General features: G+C 41.5%; 1 protein-coding gene across 4 annotated transcripts in view; it reads left to right on the top strand.

Moving 5' to 3' along the window:
* Positions 1-12,284, top strand: part of RUFY3 (RUN and FYVE domain containing 3) — a 355,495-nt gene that overhangs the window by 179,246 nt on the left and 163,965 nt on the right. For all 4 annotated transcript variants that reach the window (XM_085640989.1, XM_085640990.1, XM_085640991.1 and 1 more), the window contains 3 exons: positions 776-877; positions 7,096-7,219; positions 7,920-7,981. In XM_085640989.1, the coding sequence (XP_085497115.1) occupies positions 776-877; positions 7,096-7,219; positions 7,920-7,981 (288 nt within the window). The remainder of the gene's footprint in view (positions 1-775; positions 878-7,095; positions 7,220-7,919; positions 7,982-12,284) is intronic.

Raw genomic sequence — 12,284 nt, forward strand, 5'->3', positions numbered from 1 at the left:
CCCTCCCTCTCACCCATATGTTGTGCCTATTCAGCCACTTTTCCCACCACTAGCCTGTCTCCCATCTTTCCTTCTGCAACAAAATCTTTGAAATATTAATCTTTAACAGACTCCTACTGCACCCTTTTAACAACTAACTTATTCATTGCTTATTTGTAACAGAGCAAACTGCGACCTTACAGATGGTTTGGAGGCTTATAGGCAATGTAAAGTTCTGACTGCAGAACATTAATAGAGTCTGTTCTCCGCTAACTGTTTGTGCATCATGAACTAGGGAGACAGCGCATTTGTGGCTTAGCACCTTTTTCCAGTGCTATGCAGGTGCGTCAAAAAGTATTTGCAAAGCCAATAGGTCAAACAGATGAGAGATGTTTGTTTGCTAAATGTTGTGTATTCCAGTTACTGGATGGCAGTAAGTAATTTTGTTCTGTTACTAGGCTTCCTCACTGAATACCTGTTGTTGCTGGGTAAGAAGTATGTTCTTTTGTTATTCATTTTTCATCCACTTTTAGCTTGCCCAAGCTGTAAGGGCAGGGCTTTCGGATTAATAGTTCATCTTCACTGTACGTTTGTTGAGAGCATACACAAACAGAGGTCTAAGTGTGCAAACTGATGTCCCATATCCCTTGGAGCCTTGCCATCGAGCTGGCTATGCAGCACAACAATCTTTCATTTAATATGTGACTTTGGTGACAGGAAAGGCGTTAGCCTCCATCCATATTTGTACATTTTCTAGTACCATTGAGGACTTATTTGTGGCTTTGTAATTTTACAGGACACCAGTGGGTCGAGGAAGAGCGTGGCTTCGCCTAGCACTAATGCAGAAGAAACTCTCAGAATACATGAAGGCCCTTATTAACAGAAAAGACCTTCTTAGGTGAGTCATTCTCCTTCTCCCAGATACCTCTTTTGCTAGAACGACTGAGCAGAGTGTTTTAAGACTGCTTCTGTCACAATTATTTATGCTATGCTGCTGATGAAATATCTCCCTATAATGAAATGTGTTAGTACACTAGACTTCTCCCATGAAGATTGTTTATACCTTATGTCTAAAGTTGCTGAACTTTACAGTATAATTTTAAGCATTGAAAATACAGCAGCCCTTAATGGGAGTCACCGTATCTGTGCTATTGAGCCGTAGCATCTTGCCTTTGCAGGAAATTTGAATGGAAATCTTTAGCACGTGTGTGTTATGTGAGAAAACCTTTCAGCTGGTGTGCATATTATATGAACCACAACAGTTGATAGGCACCCAATACAGACTGCCGGGTGTACTAAAGGCTGTATGAATGGACTAGCCTCCTTCAAGCAGGACTGAAAATGAAAGTCTCATTGGAAAGGTTATTTAAAGTGGGTACACTATTGTTAGAAGTGGAGGCGCTATGCAGGTAAGTAACTGCAGCACTGAAGGCATTTGAGAGATTCAGATGGCTAACCTTCAGCCATGAACTAAGGACGCGTTCTGGATCAGTATGGTGATTAAAACACCTAATCAATGCCAGTACACGCCTTTCTTAGTTTGTAGGTTGATCCATGGTATGTTCAATCCAGAATTGTATTTCGTTTTGATAAGTCGGTGCTAAGCACTTTCTTGACACCTGGGACTGTACACTGTTAAACTATCATATTTTGTTTTTACCAAAACAGTAGCCAGGCCACACTTATGTCCTATTTTCACACTTTTGAAATTGTAAAGATAACCAGCATTTGTGATTTACGCAAAAATAATTGTTTGAGAAAAAAGCAAAATATGGCAAATCATTTAAAAAGCAAATAATAGTTGAATTTTTTCACCATTGTTTTAGTGTGTGGTGGTCTGACTTTATTTTTCTATTTCACATTTTAAAGTGTGTGATGAGCCACTTGAAAAACCCATAGGCGAACCCGAAAAAAGCCAAACGTTTCTAAATACTAGATATGATTCTGAATTCAGCAAGAGTTCAACATATAGTTTTTATGCAAAGTTTGACCAAATAAAATTCATATTGTACTCACAAAATAGTGACTGTTAGATGAAAGGAAAGTGATAACCTGGTATACATCGGCAACTTTTTGCTTTTGAAGGCTAATCTACAAAGGTAATTTACTAATAAATTCACAATAATCGGAAATGTATGGTTTGTTCAAAATTAGGCGATTCCAAGCATCAGCAGCTGAACCATGGTTTACAGTGATTTTCGGTGTGCATTGACCACTCATCACTTGACATTGGAAAATATCTCTTTTTCCACAGAGAATTTTATTAAGTTTGAACACAGGTTCTAACAAGCCACTTCTGTATATTAAACCTTGTACAAAACATAATTCCATCTCATTTAGCAGCAGTCAATCACATGCCCCAATTTGTCAGATCTGTCAAGGCATCCGGTATCTTTTCTAGCAGTAAGACCTCTGGGTTCAGTGGAATTGGGTACCCAGAACTCCTTTGTGTGTCTTAAGATGTCCTTCCAGAAAGGCTACAGTACCAGGCAAGCCCACCATATATGAAGCATAGCTACATCCTGTCTGTACTCCTGACAGCATTTTCCATTTAAATCTTGTACCATGCCTTAGATGTCATTGTGGTAATGTTATATAGAGCCATGTGTTTGTATAGCGTTTCTCTAGTCAGAATGCTGCAGCACTATTCAGGCAAGCCCTACCATAGCTCCTGCCAGTTATACAGCTGAATATTTCACCCCAGGAATCGTGCTCCATTTTGAAATATATGGCCATTCAGTTTCAGTGATTACCACAGATAAGGTGGAAGAAATGTTAGAAACCAGACTTTCTGTGGAGGTATAGGTGGTTTTTCGAAGTAAGTTAATGCCATTGTATATGCTCTCTTAGGCTCTGTGTAGAAGGCCCAGTGTTTAAGTGACCCCCATTTTGTCCTGGGAGAAACCAGGTTCAAGAATAGCGATGCTATTGGGACAGGGAAGACTGTAATCTTGTGGACTTTTGTGATTTTATCAGAAGTTTTTAATATGGAGTAAGGAACACATCTCACTTGTAGTCTGTGTTTACAAGGGACCAGCAGCCAGGGTTTCGGTCTTTGTGAGGTCCCACTCACAAATGATTCACAGCTGGGCTGTTTGGTGGTACTGAATGATGTTAGGGAGCTCTAATCCCCTGGACTTCCTTGCAGAAAACAGCACAGACTTAGAGAGTTTCTCTTATCTACCATCCCTAATAAAGGCGTATATCACCCCCTGGTCAACAGACTTTATGTATTATTGTTTTGCTGGGGTGGGAGCGGGGGCTAAAATAGATGCATCAGCCTGGGCAGCACCTTCATTTTAATGCTGTCTACCGTAGATAATCACAAAACAAAGAGAGGCTGTCACTTGGTGCAAGTCTGCCCTGATAATGAAGAAGTTTGGATAGTTGACGTTCTATAGTTTCCCTGCAGAGCGTTGATGGAGTGATATATATTCCTAATTATTTGATCTTATCCTTTGCCCAGTGGAAGCATGAGAGTTTGCTCCTATATTAATGTGCCTACTGGTTTAGCCCCTAACTCATTATCACTGAATTATTCATGTTTAGTCTGTATTTAGAGACTACACAACACTGTTGTGTGATTTCCAGTGTGGCTGTCACAGATGATAAAGGGTCTAACACTGTTAATAAGATGTCATTTCCAAAGAGTAGGGTTTTATGCTGGTCCCCATTATATGGCATGGCCTTTATTTCCCCACTTTCTCTAATCCTGGCTGCTAGAGGTTCCACCACCAGGGAAAATAATAAATGTGATGGACAGCACCCTGCCATGTACATGTAGCAAGCTGAAATGTTTCTGCCTTGACCCCTTTAAGTAGGATTTTTGCTGATGGAGATTTGTAATTGACTTCTGAGAAACTCTTCAGGCTCAGCCCCATCCTATGGAATCAAGCATACAGCTCATAAAAGACCAATTGACCCTGTTGATGGCCTATCCAGTTCCTAAGTTCAGAATGACTGTTTCCTTTGAACCGACTTTTAAAATAGAAGACCGGGATATGCAAGAAGACAGATCACGGGTGGGTCAGAACGGATGCGACTTAGAAAAAAGTGGGAGTATATGTTTTCAAATGAGAAGATTTTCACATTCCAGAACAACATGGGGATAAAGTGGCAACCGGTTTTAGTCTAGTTGACATTTGTGAGGCGACAACAGGGAGAGTGTTATGATTATCTTTCAGTTGTACTCACAAAGATCAGGGTGTCTCCTTTATGCTGTCCTAAGAAGGAAGATAATGGATGATTAGTGGGCATACATACCTTTAACAGATCTGAATATCAACAAAATATAAGATTTGGCTTGCACTACATGACTGAGTTGCGAAAGAAATGGATGGAGTTCTTTTCCAGCCTAATTAGAATACATTTTGAGGCTTTGTAGCCAGGCATGTCATTATTCAAGATTGACAAATTGCTACATTTTGTACTCAGTTCATGCACATTCTCACATTGCACAGGCACTTTTACTTTTCACTGTGCATGGAGCATCTTCCTAGAGTTTTATTGTTTATGAAGTGATGTGAACTATTGTGTAACCATATATATCTCTATGTACAGAACAACTCTTATGCATTTGTTTTTTTTAAATATAATGTGTATATGAGAGGATTGTACAACCTCCCATCAAATTTGAGAAATACTGTAAGCTAATCTGACCGGACCATTTGTGTTTTTGTACTGTAATAATCCAAGGTTCTCAGAAGCATAGGGTAACCACCATTTATTGTTACTAGCTTCCCAGTTAAAGCATGTTCAGAGCTAAATTTTGATCTGTATCTCCTTGATATGGAAAAGATTATTGCTGGGGGTTTGGTGGATGGGCCCTTTGCTCAGTCAAGGGCTTAGAACCACTGCCCAGGGTTCATGAGCAAGGAGAGAAACTGTTGGAAAGGGCATAAGTCCCCTTTTCACTTATGCATATATGGTCTGTCTCCTCGCCAGCCTCCTCTCATTTTACCCCCCTTCGTTGGTTGAAAAAGGTGCCCAAAATAACCCCTGGTGCCCAGTAGCTTTTCCTCATCTTTGGGTGGGGTGGATTGGTAGGTAAGATGTTGTTTTTCATCATGTCTACTCTATGCTCCTTCCCCTCGCAGGGCTGTGGGCAGCCTTTTCAGGAGGGGGGAAGGATGTAGCTTGATGCAGGGCTTGGAGGGGAGTTAGAAATGGTGTGTATGGTTTGTTTCCCCCATTTATTGTCACTAGGGTCTAGAGGACTCATCCCTCCCTTGGAGACCCTGATTTGCCCCCAGCGGAAAAGAACAGCTGTGATTGAAGTGCAGCTCTCAGATTTGTGGGTGGGGACTCTCTATTCATTACCCCATGCAATTAGCGTTGACTGCCAGGCTTGCTAAATCTCATTCTCCCAGTCATCAGTCCAGATCACCATAAGGAGAATGAAGCTTCCAGATTTGTTCAGGATTATCATTAGCATTGCAGTTCTACACTCAAGCCACAGGGATGATTAGATAATCTTTTTGTCTGTGCTGGCTTGCATAGTGGGAGCCCACCCTTATCTTCTGCAGAGCAGAGGGTACAGTTAGACAATCAGTGGTGTCTTCTCTGGCAAGTTTCTCCAGTGCCGTTCTCCCTGGGCTGACAATCTGTGACCTCCAGAACTATTTACTGGCAGGGCACAGGGCTGGTGTTACTTGCATTGGACGGAACCAGGAAGTTAAAAGAAGTTAGACCTAGGTCTCGTGTTAAGCAGATGTTATGCAGATTTGTAGACCAGTCTGTCACCCAGGAAGTATCCTGGCACTGAGCAGGTGTGGATCTAGCCAAACCTAGGGCCTAGTTTGAAAGCCAGATCTTCTGCTTCTTTCAGAATTTAAAAAGTGAGGAAGAGGCTGTTCTGTGCAGCATCCGGTTGTTCCACGCTTTAGGAGCTAGGTAGGAAAAGGCTCGACTTCCTGGATCTGGTTTTCCATATCCATGTGATGTGTGCAAGTAGGAGTCCGGACAAGTGGAGGTGTGTGGAAGATTTTTGAAAGCAGATGCGATTGTTGAGGTATACTGGGAAGTGTAATGTAGTGCCCTGAGAAGGAGGGTGAGGAGTTTGAATTGTGCTTGTTTGTGCATGGGGATCCAGTGAAACTCCTTTTGTGATGTGAGTGCAGTGTGGAAGGTTGAGAGTGATTCTGGCCACCAAGTTCTGATTGGTCTGCAGCTTTCTGGTGATATTTTTGTTGATCCCGGTTTAAAGGGTGTTCCCATAGTCCAGCTAGCTTGTGACGAGGTCTTGTGTGATTTTTCTGGGTGCTGATTGGGAACCATTTGAACATTTTCCTCAGTTATCTTCAGGATATGAAAGCATGAAGCGGAAACTATGCTGTTGATGACAATACCAAGGTTCTTGCCGTGGATGGTGGGTGTTGGTCACCAGGTGGAGTCCCATAGTGACGTGCTCTTCCCGAAGATCACGATTTCGGTGTTCAACTTCAGACAGTTCGTCTTTATTTAGTGAACAATTTCAGTCATGCAGGTATTGAATTTGATCCAGGTACTGGGCGTCTTGTTAGTCAGGGAGGGAATGAGTTCTGTGTCGTTGGTGTAGGAGAAGACTATGTCATGAAAGCAGAGGTTGATGGCTAAAGACACTGTGTATGCATTTAAGTGAGTAGGGCTCAGGAAGGATGCTGGCGGAACTCTGCCGACGAGGTTGCAAGCGTCTGAGGTGTGCAGTGCTTAGCTGACTGTCTGGGTCCTTCCAGTCAGGAAGGAGCAGGTCCATCTGAGTGTATGTCCTTGAATTCTGATGTTGTGTGCGCGCTGGATTAGGATGGGTGTGGGAGATAGTGTCAAACGCTGCAGAGAGTTCCAGGAAGATGGGAGCCATGTCTCCTCTGTCTAGAATAATGCCAAAGTCATTCATGGCAGCGATGAGAGAGGTTTCTGTGCTGTGGTTGGTCTGAAACCAGAATAAGTGGTGTCGAGGAGTTGGTGATCTTTGAGGTATTCGATAAGGCATCTGTTGATGATTTGCTCTGGAACCTGGCTGGGAATAGTAGCGGGGAGATCAGTCTGTTAATGTCTTAAATCAATTTCATGCAAAAGCTATTGTTTTACAGTGAAGTCTGGTCACTGTATTAACCCTTTGATGTTCGTCTTTCACAGTGAATTTTATGAACCCAACTCTTTAATGATGGAAGAAGAAGGTGCCATAATTGCAGGGCTCTTAGTCGGACTGAATGTAATTGATGCTAATTTCTGCATGAAAGGCGAAGACTTGGATTCGCAGGTACAGTATGCAAGTGAGAACGTTCGAACACTGGATCAACGATGCTATCATCCAAACATACACTTGTTTTGTTTTTCCATTTTCATTAGATTTAAGTGTGTGCTTTAATGTTAAGAGATAGATAGTATGCATCTTTAAGGCATCGCCACTTCATTTCATTAATCTGATGCCCATGATGTAGCATGGATATATGCCTCTGCTACAGTTAAACTTACTGTATGTGTCAATCAAGAGTTAGGTGCACAACCTTTGAGGATTGTTTTTCTACAGGTAGATATTTCTTCTTGCACTATGACGACTCTTACTTGGAAGTCCTTGAACAACCTGTGTCTTTGAGAACTGAACCCATTTTTATGAGTTTCTTTTGGTTTATTTCAACATAGAAATATTCTCTACCTTTTGTAATTCCTACTTTATATCATAATCATGTCTGCTATCTACATATAGCAATAATTGTCTGCAAATCAATTAATTTGATTCATTTAGTTGACCATTTGAAAGCATTGGAACCTCTCATTGACTGGGAAACAGGTGTATACATGACATTTTCTTATGGTCACAGCCCCAAACACATTTCCAGATTTTTAGCTGAGCCTATTGTCTATAAAGTCAATAATATTCTTAAAGTCTACTCTGGATGACGGAATAGCACTGGAAGAGCTATAATTAACGTTAAAATCTTAATGTTTATCTCTGACAGGTGGGAGTCATAGATTTTTCTATGTACTTGAAAGACGGGAGCATAGCAAAAGGCAGTGAAGGGTGAGTTATACCTGTGTGTTTTTGTCCGCATAGAGGGTTTTTTGTATAATGGAAACTAACAAGTAGATGTGAAGGAAACATCAGTTTCTGTATCAGTTGTGTGGCTACTGACTTTGAATATTGCTAATTTCTGCAAGTATGTGTTAATGGCTGTGCTAGCCACCGCCTGGATCGCTGCCAGTAAAACTGTAACAGATCCAAAGCTGCCACTCTCTTAATAAGTAAGGATATGAGGCAAAAAACAGTCACAGGTTAGTTCCCTAAATCAAAGGAGTAGTTGAAGTGGTATTGTAAACACTTTAATCTCTGTGATTTCATATGAGGTTGCATCTCAAGACCCTTGAACCCGAAGACATAAGAAGTGGGATTACAAGCGTTGAAACTGTTGAATTATCTGAAATTGTATAGAAATCATACAATTAAGGAATGAAAAATCTCGACGAATAAGTTAAAAGCCAGCATAGGAGGTGAAGAAAGAGGTTATGATTTAAGTTTAAGACCCCAGTTGGTAAATAAATGATTGTCATAGATTTTCTAGAGAATGTATGGCCGTCTGTTTCATGTTTTTTTACTCTGGGGCTAGGGGGAAGGAATGCAGAAAGCACATCTGCCCTCTTGGGAACACAGAGAGGCTGAGGTAACCATAGGTATCAGAGGTCTGACCCCCAGTTACCCAACGTGGGGTTCAAATGTGGCTAAATATTACATTTTTAGAGGCATGACCAGGACAGCACATGCTAGAAAAACAAAAACGGGGAAGCCCTAATAACCCCACTTCTCAAGGGCTAATCAAATCCTGAAAAATGAAGCTGAGAAGCAGGAAAAAATACAATCAATGCTAAATCTAATGAATACATAAATTAACCATTTGATGAAACTCGAAAATTCAGAGTCTCTTCTTTTATTGAGTACATTCAGTTATATTCAAATTGTTTCCATACCGGAAGAGTACTGCTGTATGGTGTACTGCATCAAACATTCAAATCCTTCTATATATAATAACTATACAAAACATAACCATAGTGTCGTACAAAAAGTTGCCATAAAAACACTCCTATCTTCCAAACAAATAGATATTGAGGGCTGTGCAAAAAATTCCAAACACAATCACTCTGACTGTTAGTATCTTGAGTCCGTATGTATATACAAAATGTGAATCATTTTGTTGGTATTAGGATAGCATACAGTGTACTTAATACATCTTTCTTTAAAAACTTCATAAAACTTGATGAACGAGGTGTCGACGCGTTTCGACCTTTAGGTTTTATGCCTCTTCTGGACAAAATGAAAGACAGAGCACAGTATGTGTCTCAAACCACCATACAGCCAACCAGACAAAGGAATCCACAACCTCTAAGGTTAACTGAAAAACTCTTCAATCAAGGATCGTTCCCGGGTGAAGTGAATCCACGATGAACCATCTTAGTGCGGGAGCCAGGCACGCGGGCTCCAACAGGAAGCTCCGATGCCAGTAAGGAATACTTCGTCCCCTTCTCCGTTGGCTGTACTGTGGTTCAAGACACATATTGTGCTCAGTCTTTCATTTTGTCCTGTAGAGGCCTAAAACCCAAAGGCCAAAACACGTTGAGACCTCGTTCATGAAGTTTCTTGAAGTTTTTAAAGAAAGATGTATTAAGTACACTGTAAGCTGTCCTAATACCAACGAAAGGATTCACATTTTGTATATACATACGGACTCAAGAGACTTATTAGTCAGAGTGATTGTGCAGGAATTTTATGCACAACCCTCAATATATATTTCTTTGGAAGATAGGAGTGTTTTTATGGCGATTTTTTTATTTTGGATGACACTATTTGTAATGTTTTGTATTGTTATTGTATATAGAAGGATTTGAATGTTTGATGCACTTCACCATATAGCAGTACTCTTCTGGTATGGAAAAATTGTGAATATAACTGGATGTGAATCAAAATGGGGGTAACTGTTCCAAGGATAGACGCAGAAAGTCACCTGCAGATAGACCACAAAAAAGGAAAGGGATGGTCCTAGCTGTAGAACTCGCTGTCTAGAGGCAAGCTCTAGTGCGGAGTGCGGAAAGATGGTCCTCTATGAGTTGTGAGTGGGTGCGTGAATGATAAAACTGACTAAGGGATACCAAAAGTCAGTGAAGTTTAATGTGAGGGTTCCCTTGCCAGGATAAAAGACCCCGAAGGTCATGAGTTACTAGAGAGGGAGTTAGGTGCCTTCGTGAATATAAACGTGAAAAGTAGGGGGTCAAGAACCCTACTCTTTCAGGGCGGGCAACACCTGTGTGTAACTATAATGTAGCGCACACTAAATAGTTTAGCCACTCCTGTCGCAACCTCATAGAAGGTAAAGAGATGCTCCATAGGCTAGTGCCTGCTGGCACCTGCACTGTAACGGGAGTTAGCCGAGGGTGCAACGTTGTGCATCACCTACCCACCAGCACGCCTGCGCTACATTATAGTTACACACCGGTGTTGTCCGCCCTGATCGAGTAGTGTTCTTAACCCCACTACATTTCACGTTTTTATTCACTCCACCTGGTCCTGATGAAGCGCCATGGATCTTTATGACCGATCAGACGCGAAGCATGTTGACCTATGACCTATAGTTACGAAGGCACCTAATGCCCTTTCGAGTAACTCACAACCTTTGGGGTCTTTTATCCTGACATGGGAACCCTCACATTAAAATTCCTTGATTTTTGGTATCCCTTAGTCCGTTTTATCCTTCACGCACCCACTCACAACTCAGAGGATGCTCTTTCCGCACACCCGTACTCCTCTAACGGCAGTCTCAACAAAAGATCTCTGCAAAAGTGACCCTTCGGTGGACCCGTAGGGCATTGCAGCGCTGGCCCGATGAGAAGCAACCGCCCGATGATGAAGCATGACATCCTTCGGGGTGTGTGAGGGCATCATGAGACAAGACTAGCACTTGCATCTAGACAGTGAGTTCTACACCTAGGACCATCCCTTTCCTTTATTCTGGTCTATCTGCAGGTGACTTTCTGCGTCTATCCTTGGAACAGTTACCCCCCATTTTGATTTGTGTCTAGCACAAGCTGCACGGGTACTGGACCATAACAAGCTCCCAGTCCCCTCTTCTCTTGATATATTTAACTGGATGTACTCAATAAAAGAAGAGTCTCGGAATTTTTGAGTTTCATCAATGATTCATTTATGTAATTATTAGATTTAGTATTGATTGTATTTTTTCATGCTTCTCAGTTTCATTTTTCAGGACCGCACATGCTGCATTGTGAAAAGCTGAAACCAGTCACTGTCTGACATGTGGGAATGAAGACAGCCTTGGGAGCACTTGTTGCTGTTTTGTGTGTTTTGCACAGCAAGGTAGACAGAGAATCTGCTACAGACAGCTAAAACACATAAACAGCACAGATTCAGCCCCCTTGCCATGGATGTCTGTGGGCTTTAGAGGTCCTGATTTTTACTGAATGCATTTTTTTGCTAATTGGCTAATCTGCATGTTAGACTTTTGAGTGTGTGTGTCTCTGTATTTGGGCAAAACTGCCTAACCATGATGATATATTTGAATGAGAGGAAAGTGAGAATGCTAGTTGGGAGTCCAAGCAAACCAGTGAAGTGCAAACCAGTAGGGTTCTGCATTCATCAATGTCTAAAGCAACTAAGTTCCTTGCTGACAGGATGATACGATCTCTTGCTCAGAGGAAGACATTCACATTTGCCGTCAGCTTAATCCTCAGGAGGCTTATGTTTGTGACATTCATTCCTTTGCAACCCTGCTTTTCTGTCATTTGTCGAGTGATGCTGGAAAGCTTGCGTGCATTTAATATCTCCAGCATAGGCTTACTTTCTAATTTGTCAAGCTGGATCTGTATTTCAACTTGGATCTTGATCTGAAGTACAATTTGCCCCTGCAGGTGAACTAAGTTTTTCACATATCACACACTGGCTCAATGAATAAAAAGGAATCCATCTTTGTCATTTTCATGCATGACGCACAGAAATAAAGATGTCAGAATTTAAAAAGAATGGAGCATAACAGGCAGTATTCTTAGTTCCCGTTATATGCACAGCAGCCAATAATTAGTTTGACAAGTTGTATCACCCAACCTACTCCGCTATCCCTCTTTATTAAAAAAGAATAAACAAAAACTATTTAGAGGCACATGTGGATTATTGTTTTAAATAACACTCTGCATGGTATCACCTACCTACTGTTCTTATTAAAACTTGCTGGACAAGCATTTACGAGTTAGCTTAGGTTTCCACAAAGCTGTTAGCGTAAGATGCTGGAGAGGAAGGGCCACTTGGCAATTAGACCAGATCCCTC

The sequence above is a fragment of the Triturus cristatus genome, chromosome 2_2, assembly GCF_964204655.1.
Source record: "Triturus cristatus chromosome 2_2, aTriCri1.1, whole genome shotgun sequence".
Lineage (NCBI taxonomy): Eukaryota > Metazoa > Chordata > Amphibia > Caudata > Salamandridae > Triturus > Triturus cristatus.